The 25,806-nt window shown below is 38.4% G+C and overlaps 1 protein-coding gene across 1 annotated transcript in view; it reads left to right on the top strand.

Moving 5' to 3' along the window:
• The window catches only part of espnla (espin like a), a gene marked incomplete at its 5' end in the record, with an annotated part of 27,011 nt that extends 1,205 nt beyond the window's left edge, over positions 1-25,806 (top strand). The window contains 9 exons of the mRNA XM_079882871.1: positions 2,059-2,249; positions 8,832-9,018; positions 9,121-9,303; positions 9,453-9,584; positions 21,477-21,617; positions 21,981-22,134; positions 22,378-22,523; positions 23,712-23,876; positions 23,963-25,806. Coding sequence (XP_079738997.1) covers positions 2,059-2,249; positions 8,832-9,018; positions 9,121-9,303; positions 9,453-9,584; positions 21,477-21,617; positions 21,981-22,134; positions 22,378-22,523; positions 23,712-23,876; positions 23,963-25,447 — 2,784 coding nt within the window. The 3' untranslated portion in view covers positions 25,448-25,806. The remainder of the gene's footprint in view (positions 1-2,058; positions 2,250-8,831; positions 9,019-9,120; positions 9,304-9,452; positions 9,585-21,476; positions 21,618-21,980; positions 22,135-22,377; positions 22,524-23,711; positions 23,877-23,962) is intronic.

The raw sequence follows: 25,806 nt of genomic DNA, 5'->3' as shown, positions 1-25,806 counted from the left end.
ACTGAAGACTGAAGTAATTGCTTCATAAAATTCAGCTTTGACATCACAGGAATAAATTCGATTTTAAAATATAGTAAATAGAAAACAGTTTTGTTCAAACAAATTGTAATATTTTTTCACAGTATTAGAGTGTACTTTGATCAATTAAATGCAACCTTGCAAGAGACTTAGTTGAAAAAAATGTTACCCTCCCCAGAACTTTTGAATGGGGGTATTGTGTTCCACAGAAGCCAACATAACACAGATTTGAAACGACTGAGGGTGAGTGAAACAGTTTTCTTTTTGGGGTGAACTATCCCTTTAATGAAAGAGGTCAACAACGCCCATTCCTGCTAATGAAATCCATCTCGGACTTGCCGTATTGTATGAACTTTGTGTGTGATGCAAACCACCAACCAAAATATATAACTTTCACAGCGCATTGTGTGTTCACATGGAAAGCAAGAATATTATTGGTAAGCAACACCTGCTCCAAATATAGCGCCTTACATAAGTAGTTTTCCCGCTCCAGGAACCGTAGAATGGTGTGATTACATCACTTTCCCTTGCTCTGTTTACTCTTTGCTCAGTAGTATTGCATGACCACTGTAATCATGACCAGATGGGTTAGAGGGGGCTCAATCTAACCGTTAATGCTATTTGTTTACCAGGGGAGAACAGGCCATACTGCTCCTCCGAGACACACACACCGCCTGTTCTCACACTAATGCAAGCCAGTGCTTTTAACATCGGCAACCTCTTGATCTAATTTATGGCCAGCTGTGTTGTATTAAAGTAGATGTTTTAAGTGCCTTGTTATCACGAACTAAAGTGATAACAATATTCCAGGTTGGTGGTCTTGCTTGGAGTTCATCAGAGTTTTTTTTAAGCCTGTGCTTGCCAAGGTGAGGTCAAAGTTGTACGGGGTTGAATTATTAATGAACATTTCCTTGGTCTGATTAAATAAAGATGGCTACACTAATTTGATCACATTGGTGGAATAGAGGAGTGATGTCCCTTTCAGGAACGAGGTCTGTGTCACCAGCAGCAGATTTATAGTAGAATGGATAATACAACTGTTTTTATGATGACATCATGAGATGACCTCTATCAAACTGAATGTTCTTTCAGGTTATTATGAACTCAATGGCAGCATAGTTTTATAACATTTGTATTCTCACTTTTCACCTTCAAAAATAATAGCATGTAATATTAATAATCTTTCCTTTAGTTTCCTCCTGCTCAGGCAAACTTTATTTGTTAAATATCTATCTGTAGTTTGGTAAGTTTAGGTTATCACAACTGACGTAATCGTCAAATGAACTGAAGATAAAAATCTGGTTTAAAACATACATGTCCGTTTCATATGATTTTTAATACTTTTATACCATTTTTGTTACAGTTTTAAAATTATTGTTTGTCTCTAAAAAATGTCATGTGGTGTAACCATCAAGTAAAAAGTGAGAACAAATTTTCTTTACATTTTGAATACGCATCTTAATCATTAATATGTCAAAATATAAAATATATTTTTCAAAGGAAATAAAATTGACAATATTGTGAATTGTTAATTCATAAATATTACATTTGACCTCATAAAAAGGTTTTATGACTTAATGAGACTTATTGACGCAGTCATGAGGTTCTGCATGGGTGCTTTCTATGATATAATTTCCTGGATTTCTTTTCAAGAATGCGATTATTTTTCATCTTAATGCTTTTTCTTCAGTATGTTATCTGGATACTTGTCTCACCCTGACATTTTTTACATTATGCTGCTAAAAAAAGATCAAAATTAATATAAATTAACACCGTAAAAGAGGTGTATAGAACTCATTGTATGTACTGCAAATGGTATGTTTAATGTATTTTTATATATATATATATATATATAAATTAATAAGACTGCATATATTATACATACATATATAGTATAACATTTTTTTTTTATATAACAGTCAGATTATGACTGTTCAGAACAGTCATTGTAGGAAATTGAACTTTTTGTGTGCAACGAAGAAAATAATTTAATAGAGAACTGTTGTTTATGACTATTCTTATTTGTTTCTTTGCATTCAGGATCAGGATTCTGGTGGGGCCACTCCGCTCCATCTCGCTGCTCGGTTCGGGAAGGTGGAAGCTGTCCACTGGCTGTTATCTCATGGGGATGGAGCAGAAGTAGAGACAAACTGCGGTGCTCTTCCTGCCCACTATGCTGCAGCAAAGGGTGACCTCACCTGTTTGAAGCTGCTGATTGGTCAAGCTCCAGGGTACAGTGTTACAACTCAGACACGTACTAATGAAAGAGATAAATCTCATGTGGCAGAGGTGGATGAAAAGAAGCATGTGACAAATTGTTTTGGGTCACTAATCTTGTGGGTCACACGTCTTGAGTTATTTGAGTACAATGAGTGTCTTTTTAAAAACAGATCCAATTACTTTTTGTAAGCACAGCTTAACAGTTATCTGAAGTAGATAGACATTTTGGTTCAATATGATGATTTGTTGTCTATTCATGTATTGACTGCACAGAGCCATCTACACGTTTCAGAGCTCAGCCACTTGTTATTGGAACAGCATGTGCCAAAAAGCTACAGCTTTTCAACAGCTACCTATTATAATTTCTTTATATGATTATGGCCTGGTTTCACAGACAGGGCTTAGATTAAGCTAGGATTAGGCCTTAGTTCAATTAGGACATTTATGTAGCTTTTATAAACACGTTAAAACAGCTCAAATATGCATTTAATCTGGAACTAGGCTTAAAGGGATAGTTCACACAAAAATGAAAATTACATCATTAATTATTCACCCTCATGTTGTTCCATACAAGTAGACTTTCGGAACACAAATGAAGATTTTCTTTATTTTTTTATGAAATCTGAGCGATTTCTGTCCCTCCATTGACAGCTATGCAACTACCACTTTGACTCTTCAAAGTTCGTAAAGAGATCGTAAAACTAATCCATATGAGTGGTTTAGTCAATTTTTTTTTTGAAGATTCACGATCACTTTATATTATGAACAAATTGAATTTAGGCTTTTAATATTCACATCAGCAAACATAAACAGAAGCTCAACTGAACCTGCTTGACTTATGAGAACAAACCTCTTGCGGAAGCTCAAACGTGTTGTGTAACACTCAAGAATGAATCTCATTGGCTCTTGCTGAAGCTCAAAGGTGCTTCGTAACGCACAAAAATGAACCTGTTATTGCCGAAGTTCAAACGTTCTGCTTAACACGAGAATGAACCTCATTGGTTCTCGCACGTCAAGCCAACATGCTTGAGCTTCCAGTTACCACAACTGATGTGTGAGTTGATGAATTATATGTGAATAAAAGCCTAAATTCAATCTGTTCATCATATAAAGTGATCGAGTCTCTTCAGAATATTTGGACTAAACCACTCAATTCATATGGAAATATAAATAATAATAAAAAAAATGTATAAGCAAATGAAACAAATAATATTTATAAGCAAATAAAACAAAGATTATTAGAGTATGTTTTCCAAGAATATACTATTTCCATTTTGGTAACACTTTATAAAAAGTATACAGTAATAAAGTATTTACAAATAATTTGCAAACTATTAGTTTATAGTTAATTAACTAGGGTGACCAGATTTCTCATGGTGGAATACAGGACGGTATGGACAGGCACGTTGTTAAAATACATTGGTTAGGATTAGGGGATAGAATTCAGTTTGTACAATATAAAAATCAATACTTCTATGGAAAGTCCCTATAATACATGGAAACCGTGTGTGTGTGTGCTTGATTTTATTTGTAAACATTTTAAAGAACACTGAATATGAATGCAATTAATGTCCAATAAAGGTTGGTTTACAGGAGTAAGCACTTAATTGATGACATTTTCAGATTTTCTGTGACGTAATCTAAAGTGAGAACTATTTATGGGTAACAAGTTGTTAACAAAGCATTATCTAACTCTTTACATATGAGCTAATTAAACGATAACACTTTGTTAATTACAGTGACAATGAATGAAGAACTCACTATTTGTACATAGTCTATTATTGTATTAACTACAGTTTATGAACTATTAATTAACTATAAACGTATAGTTTACAAATGATTTATTCATGCTTTGTTCCTGTATAATTGTTATAAAGTGTTACCTCAGTTGGTACTTCAAAATTTCACATTTAATTAAATGTTACTTGCTATTTCTTTGTAATTAATTATGAAATTTACTTGCGATTTCTGAGTGAAAATTTTTCCACACTATTTTTTTTATTGTGAAAATTATCATTCTTGTTATTCCGTCTTGTCCAAAAACAGCTACAGTAAAGAAGCCTATCATGTTATTCATCCATGTGTTTGGAAATCTGAGGGTCTTGTAACACATGCTTTGCCCGGGTGGTGTAATGGGAAGTACCCCTTACACCAAAGATACTTGAATTTGCTTCCTCAGTCTCATTTAGCTAGATATGGTTTTGAAGGCGATAATTGCTTTAAGAATTGAAATGGGTATTTAGGTTGTGCTTAATGAAAAGTGATGGAGGAAGATGAATTGAGCTGTAGAGATCCAGTGACCCCCAACAAACTAATTCAGTTCAGAACCCAAAGTTGATTATCAGTTATCTTGTTTAAGCCTATCAATCTTGCATCCTTTTCTCCCTTTCTCTCATGCATGTACAGATCCGTGGTGCGTCTTTTGCATGGCCACATATACACAGTGGCTGTCATATACTGCTCCGAAACACCCGGGTTGAGGATCCAATCGTAGTATTTATTAAAAGGGTAATCCACAATCGTAATCCAAAAAACTGACAAAGGTCGAATCGCAGGCAAACAGTCCAAACAATATCATATTCCAGGGCAGAGGCAAAACAATAAATCCATAGGAACAGGCAGAGAATAGAAAACCAAGACACAGGAAACTAGGGGAATGCTCAAATGCAATACAGACACATGCAAGACTTAGCAATGAATGACTGAATTGACCATGCTTATAAAGGGTTATATCTGGTCCTATAAACAAGATGTCCAGAAGGGAAGTGGAGCGGAGGGGGACCCGGGGGCGGGATGGAGGGCCCGGCCCGTGTGGTGGAAGAAGACCCCCAGGCCAAATCTGGCGGAACTGGAGACTAACACGGCGAAACTAAAACACACCAAAGAGAGATTAGGATTGGCCTCAGGGGCCATGGCAAAACAGCTAGGGAGCTCAAGGGCATCTTCGATGTTCATAAATAAAGGGACCAGAAGGGTGTTCCAGTTTGGCCCCTGAGGTCATTTCTGGGCAGACAGGAAGTTCATAAAAGACCTTTGTGGTCGTGTCGGGGCAGACAAGCAGTTCAAGAACGACCTCTGTGGTCGTGTCGGGGCAAACAGGTAGTTCAGAAACGACCTGTGTGGTTGTGTCAGGGCAGACAGGAGATTTGGGGACAACCTCCGTGGTCACATCAGGGCAGACAGGAGACTCTGGTGCAGGAGTGGGCTCTGGAGTGGACTCATTGGCTGAAGCGGGCTCTGGAGCAGACTCATAGACTAGAGTGGGTTCTGGAGAGGACTCATGGGCTGGAGCGGGTTCTGAAGAGGACTCATGGGCTGGAGTGGGCTCTGGAGAGGACTCATGGGCTGGAGCGTGTTCTGGAGAGGGCTCATGGGCTGGAGTGGGCTCTGGAGCAGATTCATGGGCTAGAGTGGGTTCTGGAGAGAACTCATGGGCTGGAGCAGACTCATGGGCTAGAGTGGGTTCTGGAGAGTACTCATGGGCTGGAGCAGACTCATGGGCTAGAGTGGGTTCTGGAGAGAACTCATGGGCTGGAGCAGACTCATGGGCTAGAGTGGGTTCTGGAGAGTACTCATGGGCTGGAGCGGGCTCTGGAGTGGACTCATGGGCTGGAGAGCAGTGTGTGGCCCAAACACACAAAATGGCCATCACCGTAACCGGGAGTATAACTGTCAGTGGGACCACCTCTGACACACCCAGACTTGATGCACCCAGATTCCAGCTGCTCGCACCGACGTAAGCGGTGTGTCCTCCAAACTGGAAACCAGTCTCAAATGCCTAGGTGTGGCGAGCAGGACAAGGTCGAGGGCCATGGGAGAACGGCGCCTTGATGGCTTCAGATGTGATGTTCATGACGACCGGAAACATTGATGTGGCGTCCATGATGGCTGGAGACTCTCTGTGGCGTCAATGATGGCTGGAGGCTGTGCCGGGCATCCATGATGGCTGGAGGCACTGGTGTGACATCCATGTTTTAAACAGGCTCTGGTGTGGCGGCCATGTTGTGGACAGGCAAAGAAGTCAATGAGAGCATAGTCTGGGGGGTCAGTGAAATTAGCAATACTTAGAAAGTCCTGGATGTGGTCCTTGAGCAAGCAAGTTTCCTGACGAAGGCGGATGAGACGTACTGCTGGATCCATGATGTGTCTACAGTAAGTCTTCTGTCATATACTGCTCCGGATCCAAATGCATTATTTATTAAAAAGGTAATCCACAATCATAATCCAAAACAAACACGCAATTAGTCCAAACAATGACAGAGTCCACGGCAGAGGCAAAGCAGAGAAATCCAAGGGAACAGGCAGGAAATCACTAACCAAGACACGGGAAACTAGGAGAATGCTCAGAAATGCAGTACATACTCATACAAGACTTAGCAATGAATGACTGAATTGACCAGGCTTATGGTGCATTCAGGTTCTCCTGGGAAGTTCGTATTTACGAGGTGGGAAGTCATGTTTACGACTGCAGGTGCGTTCAAGTCACTTTCGTCGGAGTAAGATGGTATTTTCTCTTAATTAATTACACAAAAATACAGCAAGGTTCTTAAACTCTACTTATAGAAAATGAAGAACAAAGAAATGTGCATCAGCTGTGTTTTTCTTTTTTATGTTTTTAATTAATTTATGAAGCCACTGTAAACTTTAACATGACATATTATATTGTTATATTAAAATGCTATCATATTTTGTGCAGGCAAATAGCTTACTTCGCTGTAAATAGAAAAGCCTGACAATTGTGGTATTCCGCCATGTTTCTCACTGACACGCCCCAAACTCAAAAAGGGCTTAAAGAAAATCCAGAGCTTCTCACTCTTACTTATGACACTGTGGTGGCGTTCATGTGTGTTGAACTTGTAAATACGATCATGCCTTGAACGCATTGGTGAGATAATGATGTTAATGAGACACAGATGACAGCAATCAGGGATGATGAGTCTGAGCAGTGAGTTCTGGGAAATGTAGTCCATGTGTGAATGACAATGAACAAGAGGGGAGTGCCCTCTGGTGGACAAACAGGGCACTCCAGCTGGTGATCGTGACAGTGGCATGGTCAGGACGAAATAGAACCATGTTTGTGTATAGGATTAGGCAAACTTAACATACAGCCGGGGAATGCATATATTAGCCTCAGGGGGTAGAAAATCCAAAGTGAGAGCCAGAGAGCTGGTGTATAATGGATGCACCTTATCTGTCACAAGTAACAACATACTAGAAGTGAACTGTTTCAGCTGCTTCTCACTTTTAATAATAAAATAATAATTCATTACATTTATATATCACTTTTCTCTGCTCTCAAAGTGCTTAACATATGGAAGTAGGGAATCTCCTCAACCACCACTAATGTGCAGCATCCACTTGGATGATGCGACAGCAGCCATATTGTGCCAGAACGCCACCACACGTCAGCTTATTGGTGGAGAGGAGACGGCGTGATGAAGCCAATTATTATATATATCGTGTATATATATATATATATATATATATATATATATATATATATATATATATATATATATATATATATATACATTCTGGGATTTTTTGGGACCACAGAGAGTCAGGATCTTTGTTACTGAACCCAAAGTCCTGAGCTCTTCACACCTCGAGAGATTGGCTCTAGGTGAAAATGTTAGAGCCTTTGGAATAACAGTTTTACTGATTTATGATTAAAATAAGGTTTGTATAATAAGCAAAGCAACTACCAAATAGATGTGAATTTACATGCTTGGTCAATAGTACAACATTTATATAACATTATTTATTGTTTTAATCAAGTTCCAAATTGCCTGATAGCCACTTTAGCCAGTCAGTTGCTCTTGAAAGATGTGTATTTTCTGAAGGCCGTAGGGGTTTCTGCTGGTGAAGGTTCAGAAGAAGTAGGAAGTAAGATTTTTTATTGTTTTAAATGATTTTGTTACTTGTATTCTGTAAGGCCACTTTACATTGATCAAAAGTGACAGTAAAACTTTTATAATGTTACAAAAGATTTATATATAAAATAAATGCAGCCTTGGTGAGTATTAGAGACTTCTTTCAAAAACAATATTTGCTAAAAACTGCTATTCTAAAAAAAAAAAAAAAACCTTAGAAAACTCCAGAGGGAACCTATGGTGAATTAGCCTTCTGCGTTGGCCTGCAAATTGATGTCACGACTGAACAGCTCTATTGAACTTTGCATTAACTTTACATTAAAGTGATTAATATCCAGGTGGTAATTGGTTTAACAGTTGTAGACATTCTGGCTGAAAAAGGTCTTCCTTTGCTCTGTTTACACTTATAAAATAGTTGATTTACCAGACCTTATATATCGAGATTTCTTTAGCACATGTTTGAATCATGATTAAATCCAATGAGTGAATCTCAAGTCATTGGCCACACGTCAAGATGACCAGTGACACAGAGGTTGATTGAAGGAGGAATGCATGTCATCCATAGATAAAGACACAGGAATACCAATAGCAGAGAGATTTTTCACTTCACTTCAGATTTTCACATATTTTAGTGTGAGATTCATATCAGCCCTCAAAAACCCACTTAAAATATCAAATTATGCTTTGAATAAACATTTAAATAAACCTTTTTTTTTTCAGGTCTGTTAATCGACAGACTAATATGGGTGCCACGCCGCTGTATCTGGCCTGCCAGGAGGGACATCTGCATGTTGTGGAGTATCTTGTGAGAGACTGTGGAGCTGACGTTCATCTAAGAGCCCAAGATGGCATGACCCCATTGCATGCTGCAGCTCACATGGGCCACCATGAACTGGTGGTATGGCTGGTGAGTTATACATTTACCTACACACATATACACTTTGGTAATGTTGTAGTAGAGATCTACTACAGGTTTACAAGTGCATAAAACTTGTTTGGTCTATTGCAGGCGTCCTTCACAGACGTCAACCTGTCTACCCAAGATAATGAAGGGGCGACCGTTTTACACTTTGCTGCCAGTGGGGGGCATCATTGCATCTTGGAGACTTTGTTACAAATGGGATCAAAGGTCAAAAAGGATTACTGGGGTGGCACTCCTCTACATGATGCAGCAGAGAATGGGGAAATAGAGGTGGGTTTAAATTAGGATACGAGTCTGTTGTGTGGTGTCTAAAATAGAATTGATGTTAATTATGCATTCTAAATCTTAACTACAGTTATAACATTGCTATGTATGAATCATTTTTCATATTTAAATGATTAATTATAATATTTTTCCAGTGCTGTCGAATCCTACTGGGTCACCAGATCAGCCCAAAGGAAAGAGACATAGATGGATTCACGGCCGCTAATCTAGCTGAATACAATGGCCACTTTGAGTGTGCCAGATACCTTCGCTCTGTGGAGAGAAATGTAAGGGTTATTTCTTACTTCTGTTAATCAAAAAGGTTTAGGGATTGTTCTTACAAATGTTTTTCTAAAGCAGCCTGATGCACACATGAGGCACTGGTATTATTTGAAATTTCATGCTGCTCATGTCTTGATATGGCTTGATATACTGTACACTCACCTAAAGGATTATTAGGAACACCTGTTCAATTTCTCATTAATGCAATTATCTAATCAACCAATCACATGGCAGTTGCTTCAATGCATTTAGGGGTGTGGTCCTGGTCAAGACAATCTCCTGAACTCCAAACTGAATGTCAGAATGGGAAAGAAAGGTGATTTAAGCAATTTTGAGCGTGGCATGGTTGTTGGTGCCAGACGGGCCGGTCTGAGTATTTCACAGTCTGCTCAGTTACTGGGATTTTCACGCACAACCATTTCTAGGGTTTACAAAGAATGGTGTGAAAAGGGAAAAACATCCAGTATGCGGCAGTCCTGTGGGTGAAAATGCCTTGTTGATGCTAGAGGTCAGAGGAGAATGGGCCGACTGATTCAAGCTGATAGAAGAGCAACTTTGACTGAAATAACCACTCGTTACAACCGAGGTATGCAGCAAAGCATTTGTGAAGCCACAACACGCACAACCTTGAGGCGGATGGGCTACAACAGCAGAAGACCCCACCGGGTACCTCTCATCTCCACTACAAATAGGAAAAAGAGGCTACAATTTGCACGAGCTCACCAAAATTGGACAGTTGAAGACTGGAAAAATGTTGCCTGGTCTGATGAGTCTCGATTTCTGTTGAGACATTCAGATGGTAGAGTCAGAATTTGGCGTAAAAAGAATGAGAACATGGATCCATCATGCTTTGTTACCACTGTGCAGGCTGGTGGTGGTGGTGTAATGGTGTGGGGGATGTTTTCTTGGCACACTTTAGGCCCCTTAGTGCCAATTGGGCATCGTTTAAATGCCACGGCCTACCTGAGCATTGTTTCTGACCATGTCCATCCCTTTATGACCACCATGTCACAAAGCTTGAATCATTTCAAATTGGTTTCTTGAACATGACAATGAGTTCACTGTACTAAAATGGCCCCCACAGTCACCAGATCTCAACCCAATAGAGCATCTTTGGGATGTGGTGGAACGGGAGCTTCGTGCCCTGGATGTGCATCCCACAAATCTCCATCAACTGCAAGATGCTATCCTATCAATATGGGCCAACATTTCTAAAGAATGCTTTCAGCACCTTGTTGAATCAATGCCACGTAGAATTAAGGCAGTTCTGAAGGCGAAAGGGGGTCAAACACAGTATTAGTATGGTGTTACTAATAATCCTTTAGGTGAGTGTAATGTTGTAACGTTCTAGGTCCAACTAAGATGATCAATATACAAAAAGGTTCAAACCAAAAGTATTTATTTAGTAAAACAAGCTCAGGTAATCCACATGAAATAAGGCAACGTAACAGCGTGTAACATATGACTGCAACTAACTAAAGGAAATGAGAAACTTAAATACACAATGATTAACTCAAAGACTAACAGGTGTGATCGTTCAATGAGTGTCCATGGCAACTAATGTCTGGGAACACAGGAAAGAGGTAACTGATAGTCCAATATGAAAATGAAAACAAAGGCAAAATGAGAAAAATGTCTTCTACAACTATTAGAATTGACCTAAAAGATAATTTGTGGTCAAATGCAGGAGAGTGTTAAAGGAATAGTTCACCCAAAAATTTTAATTATCCCATAATTTACTCACCCTCAAGCCATCCTAAGTGTATATGACTTTCTTCTTTCAGTGGAACACAGAGTTATATTAAATAATATACTGGGTCTTCCCAGCTTTGTAATGGCATTGAATAGTGCCCAAGTTTTTGAAGCTCCAAAAAACGCATCCATCCATCATAACAGTGATTGATACGACTCCAGTGGGTTAATAAATTACTTCTGAAGCAAAACAATGTTTTTTTTAAAGAAAAATATTCATATTTAAAACTTTATAAGCTATAATCACTGGCTTCCAGCAATGGCCGTACACGCGTTCACCAGAGAGTCGAGTTCCAGCGGAAGAGTGACCCCTGACCCAACATATGACGTAGGCGTAGCATAAGCTTAGGTGAGAATAGACGCCTCTCGTGAAAACCACGTAACTCTCTCATGAACGAGCGTACGGCTATTGGCGGAAGCAGTGATTATAGTTTATAAAGTTTTAAATATGGATATTAAGCTTTGTTTTACCTTTCGCTTAAATGAACTAATCCTTTAACCCTCTGATGCATTAATTATCAAATAAATATTTATTTTCAAATTACATTTTTTTGTGTTTTACACATCATTTGCATTAAAGGTGTAATGTAAGTCAATGCCAATTTGTAGATAATATTAAAAAATAAAAAAAATGTAAAGAAATTAAAAAACTGGAAATGTAATATTCCAACGTCATTACTGTGGATGTATTTTCAGTTATGTATATAAAAATCCATGAATAATAGCACAATGAAATTGTAACTTTGATCTTATTCTACAGAAATGTTTTTACCTCACTTCATTTGTTGGAACAAAAGGTATATGTACTGTACATATTGCAGATGTAATGCATCGGATGGTTAAATATCTTTCATGAAGTGTCACTAGACAAACTCAGAAAGCAAAAGCAAAATTTATTCAAATTAATTTCTTGCCTTGAAATCAGATTTCATGATCGATTTGTTTTGACTGACATGTCCTTTTACATCAGGAGCATCTGTGAAAATCAGGCCAGTAACTTTTGAGGTGTCATGTAGCACCCACTTTCTAAGAAGAGGCTTTGGTGTGCGGTGTACCTTAATGGCCTTTCAGCCTTCTTGTTTCTTGAGGTAAATAAGATGCTGCTCAATTTAAGTCATACATTTTTCAAGGGTGAACATGGTAGTGCTCATGAGGCGGGCACAACGACTGAACCGTATAGGAAAAGAAATTAATTCCACATTTAGAGCACAAAGTTGATGGATCAGTCTATGGGGTTTTCTGCTGTTCTGGTGATTTACTGTATCTTACAACTATGCGTTCTTTCTTTTCTGGTTTGAAGATGTCCATCTGCGTTAATAGGCGGTAGAAATAGCAGCTGTTTTTGCTGTTCCCATTCAAGTTTTTGTCTTGGATTTCCTCCAACATACCTTGCTTAGCTGATAAAACATGTTTAACGAGCTAATACTGAATGTTTGAGCTAAAATCCATATGAAAAATTTTAGAGGAACTGAATATTAATTTTCGTTAAGTAAACATGTTGTATAGAGTACAGGCCATAAATTTATTTTATTTAAACCTCTATGGATTATGTTGGTTACTCAGCTGTTGAATTGTAAGAATATTACTGACAAACTTATGACAATACAAGCAGAATTTTTTTTATGGAAGATTTGCTAGTTGAACCTACAAATAAAACTTTTCTTTTTGTTTCAGTTTTCCAAGTTGCACTGGAACCATAAAGCAAGTTCTTGATATAAATGTGAATGTTTCATATGAATTGTACTCTAAGTTGGAAAAAGCAAAGCCAGATCTAGGACTTGAAGCCATGTAATGTAAACAGGTTAAAAAACAATTAAAGCCGATAAAGAATTCAATCAAGTTTCATTAATTTAAAGGTACCGTATCTGTGATTCCACAGAATTAATGACATGGTCTCCAATAACCTTACTCACACTGTTCCATAGATCTAATGTAGAAATATAAGCTCCCTGTCAACATGGGCATGAATAAATCAGTAATTCATTGCTCCTATATCGATGTGAGGCTCAGGGTGCCACTAGACGTCAAAAATTAAGTCGACCTGTCCCAACAATAGAGATCTAATTAGTGAAGGGAGGCTGTTGAAGCATCAGATGCTGCCGTTCGCAGTCTCTCTATGTACTGGGGGTGTATCAGTTTCCTTCTCACCAGCAGCCTAGCTCAGGTAGAGGGCCGGGGGCTGAGCTGGTTATGGGATCCACAGGGTTTGGTTTCAGGGTTTTTACCATTCTAATGCTTGGAAACAGATACTTGATCTATCAAATCAGTTGGAGAACAGGATGTTTGTTGGCTTCAAACGTGCATCTGATTGAAAACTACCATTACCACTACAATTGAAAAGCTAAGAAATATATATATATATATATATATATATTTTAAAGGGCACCTATTATGCTACTTTTTACAAGATGAAAAATAAGTTCTGTTGTCCCCAGAGTGTGTATATGAAGTTTTAGCTCAAAATACCTCACAGATCATAAAATTGGCACTTTTTGGGGGTGAGTCCCTTTAAATGTAAATGAGCTGCTGCTCCCGGCCCCCTTTCAAGAAAAGGGCAGAGCTCAGTGTTGCCAGACGTACGATAATTATCGTATCTGTAAGATAATTTTGACCTCTGTACGATCAGTAATGAAAAAAATCCCATAATTTACGATAATTTCAGAATTGTGTGACACTTCAAATGATGGTCGTTGTAATCATAGGGTTTCTATACTCATTGATCTAGCTGTGGATTCTACGTCTACTGTAAGAAGAACATGAACGTGGTGTTATGCATGTCTTCCATCTCATCTCACGTTATGTTTTCTCAGCCAATCATCATGGAGAATGACTCTCTCATGAGCACAAGTTAATGTTCTTTTTGTATATTGTATACAAAGTTGTATATCATTAAAGGAGAACTCCGGTCAATTTTAACATTGAGCTCATTTTTTTGTACATTTGGAGTGCTGTCAATACAGAGAACAACGACAAAAATCGGTGTTGCCTACACCGTGTTATCCTCTTTTTAAAATTTGCACCCTGTTGACTTCAATGGGGCAAGTTTTAAACCTGCTTTTAGCCTCTTAACATCCTTGATGTGTCATTACAAGTGCACAGGTCATGTGAGTGATTCCTTCAGAGTGAACGTGAGTGATTCCTTCAGAGTGAACACGAGTGAATCTGACTGCAGTAGATGTGAAAGATATGAATAAAAATGATGTTTATTCAGCCAGCGCACATACCTGTATTTACATCCTGTTTTCGGTCAAAGTCCAAAGTAGTCGATTGTCGAGTTCACGCGCGTGATCATAGGTACTAAACCAATGCGCGTGAACTCGACAATCGATTACTATGGACTTCGACCGAAAACAGGATGTAAATACAGGTATGTGCGCTGGCTGAATAAACATCATTTTTATTCATATCTTTCACATATACTGCAGTCAGATTCACCCGCGTGTTCACTCTGAAGGAATCACTCACATGACCTGTGCACTTGTAATGACACATCAAGGATGTTAAGAGGCTAAAAGCAGGTTTAAAACTTGCCCCATTTAAGTCAACAGGGTGCAAATTTTAAAAAGAGGATAACACGGTGTAGGCAACACCAATTTTGTTGTTGTTCTCTGTATTGACAGCACTCCAAATGTACAAAAAAATGAGCTCAATGTTAAAATTGACCGGAGTTCTCCTTTAACATGTCATCTCTGTATGTTTTGCAAGAAGAAGAAAGAAAAAAGAAAAGTTAACGTTCCTTCCGCTTAGGTCAGTTTTTTTCCAAGCTGAGGTCGATATTTTAACAATAAAGTAATTTGTTGTTGGTCAATAAATAGCTGTATTCTGTACGTTTGACTCATGTACGCTAATTTTCTTCCAAATACTATCATTTTGAGCTTCATACGATACTTGGACATTTCCAATCTGGCAACACTGGCTGAGCTTCAAGAGCTCATTCTCCGGCATACCAGCAACAAAACAGGACAATCTCACGCAGTAAATTGTCAGAAACTGTACGAGCAGTGTTCAGTTCGACCCGGAGTCGGACAATGATGCCCACAGAGCCAAAGAATCTTTTTTCAATTGTTTTCCTATGGCAGTGAGCGTTATGCACGCTGTTAAATTAGCAAATTAGCCCCACCTCCACTCACTCACACCAGCTCAGAGATCCACTCGTTGATTATCACTCGTTGACATGATTGGTTACAAGGTAGTTTGTGACGTCAGAAACACCAGCGATTTCAAACTGCGTTTTTGAGACTGTCTTTGGTTCTCTGCAGTTTTAAGTAGAAAATACTCAGCAATGGTGGTGACTTGTGAATTTGCACATGGTTTGTCTTAAAGCATATTAAAATCACCCCATAGACATATAAACAACATTAAAACTGGATTTTCACCACAGGGGGACTTTAATATATGAGATAATTTGACTTTTCTATGACAAGGCAAGACTAGAAAAACGCATGAAAAGATTAAAAAAAATATTTTTTCATTTAAAATATGTATACACCTTGTGTGTGTATACTCAAATGAATTCAATGTGTAAGGAAAATATGTTATTACTTTTTTACTTTTTAGAGTTTTTAAATTGAACCTTTTCTTGAAAATGTTATAATTTCTTTTTCTAAACCACATGAACCATGCGAGAATGCAAAAAGTACATTTATAAGAACTTGCCACATGTTTTAAACCAGACTAAAGGTTTTTCTTTTCTTTTTTTAACCCCTTACCTGACAGGGATCACTGGTGATCCCAGATTATTTTAGTTCAAAATATGTTTGAGCTTATATATCTCAATATTAATAACAGTCTGGTTAATTTTGAGTCTTGAACTATAAACTCTCAAGGGTTGGCTTTCTAAATGTATGTGTGTTATGTTTCTATTCAGAATTACTTATGAGCAGTAACCTTTTTATTTTGGGCATTTCATGTATGCAGCACTTGCCAAAATTGGGGGTGATGAGCAAGGGGTTAATGGGCACTCTTATATTTATTGACCCAAAAATGCAGACCTCCCACTGGAAATAACTGAATGGTCCATATCAGCATTATTTCTCCTGGTCTGAAATAATGCATTGCAAGTTGTAGTGTACTTCACAAGGTTTTATTCCACCTCAGAGTGCTCAGGACAGGCCATCTCATTTCCTAACAGTGCCTATAATGGATTGTTTGGGCTTCTGGCCAGAGAGTTGCGTGCTAGGTATTTCCTCATGTTTTGGTTTCATCCCAAAGAGGTCACCCTCCCTGAGCACGGCCCTCCGCTCAAAGTGTGAGTGCCTTCTCCCTGAGACAGCTGCAATCAAATAAACAGATCAAGGGTTTATTTTACAACACGCATATATGCTTTCCTCCCATCCTTTTCAGGCAGGGAATTGAGAGGCCAGCTGTATTAAATGTGTCTCTTCTGGTTTATTTCAGTACAACAACAAAAATTGTTCTAGATTGGGATTTGTTCTTAGTGCGATGTTCAGTTTAGCTCTGTGGTTTGTTTATTGCAGGTGCTTTCAAGCATTATAAAAAATAATTTTTTTCGGAACAGCAGGAAGCCTGTAAACGGCCACTAGGGGGTGGTAAGGGAGCTATTTGTTTATGAGCTTACCCCCATGAGAAGAATCTTTCAACGTGTTTCTCATCAAACGTTCAGTCATATCTCAAGAATGCTCTGATTGCTCTGACCTTTAGTGGAACAATGTTTACCACTTAACTGAGAATGTGCACACACAAAAAGTTTTGTAAATGCTTTTTGTGCACCTGCAGATTCAGGGTTTATAAGAAATCTTCATTTCATAATTTCTTCTGTCTTTGTCCTCAAAGGCAGTCGTTTTGCTTTGGGAACCAGTTTGTACATTGCAGATGTTTATCCTCCTTAAAAACAAACACTGAAATATATTAATATTGGCATGAACTTTATATGAGTTGTTCGTGGTTTTAACAGGTAAGGGCATTGTTGCATCTGAATTCTTGTACTTTCATATGCTCTGAATTGGATGGAGAATGTACTTCTCGGCCATTAATGAATGTGTACAGTATGAACACATTCTCGGGCAATTTTACATCCGCCATCTTGACATTGTTCTCTGTGACCTGTGTTCTTTGACCTATGACATACTAACTTTCTTGGTACTTATAGCACTTACAGTTCAAGTTTATGGACTTTGAATCTGATGGCCTCTCAGCTCCTGTGGCCTTATGGGATAGCGAATTGTCCATTGGTTCCACACTCAGCAGATGCAGAAGGCCATCTGGTTTTTATTCACCTACTGAATCATGAATTAATTCTCCTTAATTGACTTGCTGTTTTTTGCATACTGTATAACCGCGAAGTATGCATATACGGATGTAGGGCATGTCCTATTTTGACTAGCTTCTACTAACTGACAAATTAATTTGCAGCAAAATGGCATAGATTTTAATTGGCCTTTGATATCTACAACGAAATCTGAATCTGAGACATGATTTATTTCTACTAAATACTATAGTATTTTACTCTGAGCAGTTATATTTATTGTATTTTTACTAGAGGGTTCCTTCTATTCTGTTTTCATCACTGACATTTCTAAAAAAGCGCACGATAACTAGTGTCCTAGTGTCATGACGTGTCCATGATAAATAAATAAAAAATCTTTTAAAAATCTGTTTTAAAAAAAACATGTTCCAAATTCTTAGAAATGTACTCTTTGTATTTGTATGTTGATGTGTTTTTTTATGTTTTTCAAAGTAAAAAGTTTTTACAAATATGATGAATTATTAATTCATCATAAATTCATAAATATCAATTACAACACAAACTCTCAAATTAACTGACTTAATGACCTTGACACAGTCATTATACAGTCTTCAGCGGTCCTTTTGATGATATAATTTTTTTTTTTTTTTTTTTTTTTTTTTTTGCATGTTTCTCATGTTGGTTGGACCACATGACCTTGTTGGTCACACTATTTGACTTTGATTTTGGTGCACTTTTTTATATTACAAACATTGAAGCAGGTTTGACAAAATATTTAATTTCATTTAAATATATATATATATATATATATATATATATATATATATATATATATATATATTTAAGAAATAATAACAAAGTATTATACCAAGCTACTAAAGGTTTGCTTTTCAAGAAATCCATTCTTTTAAAATTAAGCCTTTTTTAATTTCATTATGATATCAGGGCCATTGTATCATCCTGTCATTAGTTATTTTACACTCTTAATTCTATAATAATGAATAATACATTTTAATTCCCAAACTTTATTTATTTTTAATACAATAATAGGAAGGACACCTGTATGTCTGCATGCTGATTTTTATGATGCTGGAGTCAAGTGAACTGAGTGCATTGTCATCTACTTTTCCAGGGCATGCATTATTAAGCAAATAATGGAAAGGTTCTCCTCATACAAAGCCCTGTCATGCAACACCTTTTTCATTGATTAGTGTTGATGTGTGTTAGGTCACGTCCCCAGTTTAATGCTGTGTCAGAGACCAAAAAAACAACAACATCTGAATGAAAGAGATACAGTGTCTCTATCCGTTTCTTCTGATTTGACAGTCTCCTGCTTCCTATCACACCGTTCGCATGTTCCTATTGGTTTGCTCATTAGTGACATTGCCGGCTACCCAATCCACTGTGTAAATTATTAAGCGCATTCTCCTATCAGAGTTTATTGTTTATTGTCTGTTGGGCTATGGCCAGTTGTTAGGATGGTGTTGACTGAGTCAAGACATCTCTGGGTCTGGTGTTCACACCGTGTAGTGACACAGAGTGACCAGGGGCTGCTTGCTAGGATATCAACCACAGTTAAGAGGACGGTAGTTTGTAAGTAACTATTGTGCTTTTCGTACATGTTGTGTTTATGGAGATAATGCAACGTTGCTATCAGTTTTTTGAACAATGTGTAATTATTTGTTAATTCCAGATCTATCATTGGCATGAATTGCTGTATGTGAGCACTTGCTTTGTCTCTAAACTTTTGTAATGTTGAAATAGCTTTTTGTTTCAAACCGGATATAAGTTCATTTGACATGATCTAAATATGCTCATAATTCTGATAAATAATTTTCACAGCATGACTACTTAAGATTTTTACATTTTGTAGTCTGTCTTTAATTTATATTAATCATCACTGAACAATTGGAATACATTTTTTTATTTAATTGGTTGAAGAGTCTGTGGATGGTTATTATTTACTAGTTATGGTAATTATTAGGGAACCTATATTACAATTCTGGCTGATACTTTTTGTTTTTCATGGCTAATGAATGTGCCGACTACTTTGTCTAAATACATTGAAAAATGAAACATTAAGAATTAAAGCATCACAACAATTTAATGTACAGGATGTAAAATGTATATTCATTTTGAGATTTGCCAAAGATTACATTTAAAAGTGTAATTTAAATTATTAGTGATTTTAAAGATAAACTCTAAGTTAACATTAAATGATAGCAAAGATAACCTAAATATAAAAAAGGGAACTGTGCATCCACAATTAAAATTCCATTATCAACCAATACCGATAAATACATGTAAATAATAATAATAACAATAAACCTCTCTAATATCAGCCTGTAACCAATATACCAATACTTTGTATACGCTATATTTACAGTATGCTTGATTGAACTGGTATGTTAGCTTTTCTTCATATCTGTTTAAACTTAGTTTAACAGTTTACCTGATAATACTTGCTTACTTGTAGTAACAGAATTCTGTGTAAAACAGCTAACATAGAAAGAATGCCATCTTCAGCTCATTCATCATCCTTTCTCCATTTTAACATAAACTTTACAGCACACAGCTTTGCTGCTGTAGACACCCTGGACGGTTTTCGCTCAGTCCTCTAAATTCAAGAACTGTCAAACATGTTCATCAGATGTTTTAACTGAAGGTGTAAATGTGATTTAACATAGAATGTATTGCTTACGTGTCAACACAAGTGTGTGGTCTTGAATTCCTTTAGCAAGCAGAGATATATGTGAAGGGTTTAACCTTACCAAACCTTTATACAAACTGTTTAGGCCTACATAGTTCTACCATTTCTGGTTCTTTTCTTTCATTCCCCCAATAATTTAATTTAATCTATTAGAACAGAACATTGAGAAATATTCCACGGTTTCTATTTGTTTCAACTCTTATCTTTGAGTTTTCCCCCCGAGTAACTGTCCAAAGCAACCAGTGAAAAAGAAAGACTTTAAATTGTTTTTCACCGGATTTCCACCATCTTACTACCATATAGGATTTATGGATTTGGTGCTTTTGCTGTCGTCTCACTCTCTTCATCAGCGTTCGTGTGGCCTATAAGGCAGAGAAGAGGATGTGAGGACCGTGTTTTTCCAGCATCCACTGCCTAAGCCACAGAAGAGGATAGCTGATGGAAACCAAATGTGCCATGGTGTCCACTGGCTTTGATTAAACCTTCACGCAGAGACAGATGCATCCTGATCGTGAGTGAGGAACTGAACTGCTGCTCAAAGGTCACGAAGGAAAGAGATTCCACTTCGCTAATGTAGTTTTGCCCCATATACCCACATTACCCCTCCCAAAGTTTATCTATTTATGAATTGCACAACTTCTGGGAAATGTATTCCTGCCTTTGCCCAAGCCGTGTCACAGCACATTTCGTGCTGTTTGGACATCAAAGTGCCGTGCGAGAGGAAATTGGGAGGACCACCTTGCAGAGACAAAGCAAAATAGCATGCTGCGGCATATCAGTGTTCCCTTTGATGCTCTGTGCGTGTGTGTGTTTTACAGAGAGCCCTTTGAGAGCCACATTTGATATGCATTCTGCATGGAGTCCATTAGGATATTACAGTTTCATCAGCGGTGATCTAAATGTTTCCATATACTCTGCATTTTCCCTCTGGTAAAGTGGGATCTAGATGTTGGGCTCAGGTACAACTATTTTGCCCCCTAGCTAGGGCCCCTCTTACTGTAATGCTCACATATCGCTATGCGGACCACAACACTGCACAAAAGACAGACCACAAATAGCTGTTTCTCATGTGTATGATTGGGATATTCTTCCATGCGATGTATCGAATGGCAATAATTGGGCTTTTATTCCATTTTCCTTACAGGTCTACGTGAAATAATTTGCTTTGATGGCACACTACCTGAATTGGTAAATATTATATGATAATAAAAGTATTGTATTGTATTGCAGCTCTGTCCAGCTGCACAGCCTCTGGAAGAGATCTGTCCTATAGAGGAAGAGCTTAGAGAGAAACCAGCTGTGTCCCGGCAACTTAGCCCTGATTATTACAGACAGATTACTAATCCACACAATAACATGGACAGTCTTAAGGTGAGTCTTGTACTTTTTTGAAAAATAACACGATATGAATGACAAAGCATGCCATTAGTTCTGTTCTAATATTCTGTGAGCCGTTTCTCTGCCTAATTCCTACATAGGTAGCTGCCTTCCAAGTGAGCGTTTTAACTGTGTAACACCTCTTAAATGACTGATTTCAAATGCTATACTTTGAAACAGCTCCATGCGCCACAAAAAAAGGAAAACATCTGTCAATAGATTTCAATACAGTTTGACATAGCATGTTGCTAAGCTAACTGCGCATGTTCTTTTGCATTAAATCAGGCATCACTATCTGGCTGTAGTAAGTGTTGACATTCAATTGAGTGCCTTTCCGTTTCATCTTTACCCCACCAGCACCCTGAGACAGAAGATTTGCCTCAAGCCCGTTACCCCGCTCCACCTCTTTCACCTCCTCCACCCCCTTCCACCACTACCTCCTCGGTCAGATCATGTCCATCTTCTAACCCACATGGGAACGCTTTACACAATGTCCACATGGCCACTACTGGTGAGAAAGCCCTAAGGGGGCTGTTTAATAACCCTAGTGCTGCTCTGCAAGTTTATGTTCTGTAATCCTGAGAGAATTTTGTGGGCACTGCTGTCACCATTGACTCATCCTTCCTTAATTTCACTTGATGACTTAATTCCAGTTCAATGAGTAATGGTAATCAGCCTATGTGAATATGATCAGAACATAACTGGAAACAGATGAGAGTAACAAATGATGTTCTTGTTCTGATTGTCATTGCAGTGGTGAAGAACCTTAGCTCCACTACGCCTGCAAGTAAGCCAGTACCAGAGAAAGGGAAACTTCTAATGGGAGAAATGAAACTGGGAGATGTGAAATCTATCGGCAGCTTTAGAAAATCTGCATTGACTGCAGATTTGACATTTTCAGTTAGTAAATTTACCATACACAGTTTATCATGATAACTAAGTCGAAAGGCCAACTACACTGCAATGACAGACGCAGACCGATGGCGACAGTCACCAGATTAGAGCATGTCACTTCTCAGACGTTCCAAGACCGAAAAACGCTGATTCAGCATGTTCAATCGGCAAAAACAGGCTCCAACAAATGCTAACAGACTCCGACAGGGGTGACACACTGATCTGACAAAACCCGACGAAATGTCTGTTGCCGTCTGTCTGTGCAGTGTAAATTGGCCTTAAGGCTGTGTTCACACTAGCAAAATACTGTTGTCAGTTCTTTGAATTCTAAATGCAGTCCATGAATCCATAAGTCTGAAGTCACATGATGACACGTTTCCAGATCCAAAGGCTCCATGAGATCCCAAAAGCAAACCACAAACAGTGCTAATACAGACTGACAGTGCACTGTAGTACTCCCAAAAAATCATGATCCTAACCCTTATCTCCATATGGAAATTTCAGATGGCCAGACAGGGATTCTTCTCTGAATCTTTCAAATATTTGTTTTTTGGGATTTCGTGAGCCCGAAGATTGTACACTGTGAGTTTTTAAAAGTTTAGCTTAAAGGTGTGATATAATTGAATAGAGCTTATGTAACGCACGTAGGCAAGTAGGAGCTGTAAACCTCACTCCCCTAGCTTCAAGAGGCGCGCTAGTGACTGATGCTAGTGGTTGTAGTCTTTAGCTTCTCACGCCGGACAACCCAGTTCGAATCCCGCTCAAATGCTGCACTCTACACTCTAAGCAAGATTTGCCGCATGAACTTGAGCAAGCTAACTGCGCAATACTTTAATAAGCATAAAAATACTGTACACAGCACCATTGGTCCATTAAAAAAAAAATGATATTGATGCTAAAGCTACTGTGTGAACAGAACACTTAGAGGGTTGTCTTGGTAAATACAGTTGTCAGTGACGGTTGATCATGTGAACATAGTTTATTTTTGACTTGAGCTTTTATGAAATGTACTGAAGCACTTTATCATATATGTAGAAGAAATCCACATTATTATACAAAAAAGAATCAAGTTTATTAAATTCATGGATTCATATTAGCCAAGCATGATAGTGCTGTTTTTGTTTTTTATGTACTTGACAGCTTAAGGGCACCAGTACTTGCCAATACATTATTGTCTTGTCTTTTCTTTTTTAGAATAAAATGGTTGTGTTACCGACAGAGGAGGCTAATTTGTCTGATATTGATTACCTGGTACCCATGCACGATGAGAAGGGCAGACCTATAGCAGAATGGAAGAGACAGGTGATGGTACGACAGCTACAGGCCAGATTATTTGACCAGGAAACCCAGAGGATGAAGGTGAGCTACAAATAGTGCATTAAATGTCTCACTGCAACTTTCTCCAGGTTGGATTTTAACTGGATGTATTGTATCTTATTAAACAGGAGAATGGTAGTAGATATTCAAAGATGGATAGTTGGAGGTTCTCCCAGGCTCACAATGCCATCCTGGGTCCATTCGGAGAACTTCTAACAGAAGATGACCTCATTTATCTAGAGAAGCAAATTAAGAGTGTCTCGATGCATAAGAACTGCGAGGGCTATGAAATGGAGCTTGCTCATCTGGCCGAAGAACTTCGAAACATTCTCCCTGCACCGATAGTCAACATCACAGTCAACACCCAGTACAAAAACTCTACACAGACTCCCTTACCCGTTTGGTGCAACCGTATTTCAGGGATTGTGAAGAGTATGTCACTGCTTATGACCAACCTAACAGACCAGCCCTACTGCAAAATGCCAAACACAGAGCTTGTGAGTGTCTTCTCTCAGGCTTCAGAGAGGCAAGCCTCCACCAGAGGCAGGAGGGAGAAGATAGAAAACGAGATTCACCAGTTTGGGGTCTCTGTGAGGAACCTGAAGTCCAACTTTGAGAATCAGAATGAATCCTCATTGGAGGATTCAGGGAGAACAGAATCATTGGGCGAACAAGAGAAAGAACTAGTTGAGAGTGGTTTGGATGAGGTCTCTCAAAAACAGGAACAAAGACCAGAGATTGACCAGAGTGATGATTCAGAGATCGACTATGTAATCAGCGATGCCATGGAAAGTACAACCCTGCGAAAGGAACGTATTGTGGTATTGTTCCTGGGTCACTGGAAGAAATCAGCTTATACTGTAACCGTGAGAAACGCTCAGAGGAAGCAAAGCGTTGATTCGCTGGAGATATCTGTGAAGCCAAAGTGTCAACGCAAAGCTAGCCTGGATATCTCCCAGAAGAGGACCATGGAGAATGGCAAACTGGGGCACTTTTTCAAGCAGAGAAGTGCCATCAATAAGATGATTGGGAACTGGAGAAGCATGATCTCATTTGTACCGTCGCGGCAGATCCGAAGACTCAACCGGCAGCAGGCAATTTACTCACCTGAGCAGTTCCTCCCCCGTGTGGATGGATCTCCCGTTGACTACGACACGCTGACACTCGACCTCTTCATGCTCGGCTATTTTCACATACTGGAGTTGGATTTGCCAGCAGATGAGAGGAAAATGAGACACTTGCTGTGCTTTGAAGTGTTCGACCATGTGGGGCGTTTTACCTGGGAAATTGTCCGGGATTTTCACAAGGCTGTAATTCAGGACATTGAAGCTGGAAACCGTGAATGGAAGGATGGATTTGAGGACATTAAGGTGAAGTTCTTTGGAGATGGATCAGGACAACCAGAGCTTGAACACTTAGCGCAGACCACAACGGTAGACAAGAGACCTGTGCCTAAAGTCATCGTACAGACGCCCACCCCAGATGAGGGCGATGTCCTGAAAAATAATGCAGATATTAGTTGTCTGACTAATGATGAAATTTGCAAATATATTGACCGTAGTTTTGCTTTCTGGAAAGAAAAGGAGGCTGAGATATTTGATTTTGAGGAATGACAATAAACCGTTTGGGGAGGGTGGAATGTACATATAGATTTCTTAAAATCTTTAAGTATGTCTATTTTTTTTTCTTTTCTTTTTTTTATGTAGAATTGGTACCAATATTTATACAGTTTTGACAGTAAAGGCATGCTTTTGCCATTTGCCGGAAGACTGCCATAAACTGTGTTTGCTATTCTGTTCTGATTCTTTCTCAGAATTTTGTGATTTAAAAAATGATTTCAGTTGAGTTTTTTTACACCTTAAAATCTGACATTTAGAGACTTACAGTAGACTGGTGTGCTTTATTTTGCACCAATATTAGAGGCTGCTTACTCTAATGATTAAATAAAAGATCATCTGACTGTTTACTCTTG

Source organism: Squalius cephalus, assembly GCF_949319135.1.
Source record: "Squalius cephalus genome assembly, chromosome: 10".
Classification (NCBI taxonomy): domain Eukaryota; kingdom Metazoa; phylum Chordata; class Actinopteri; order Cypriniformes; family Leuciscidae; genus Squalius; species Squalius cephalus.
The sequence above is the reverse complement of the archived record's forward strand: the minus strand, read 5'-3'. Positions and strand labels throughout refer to the sequence as shown.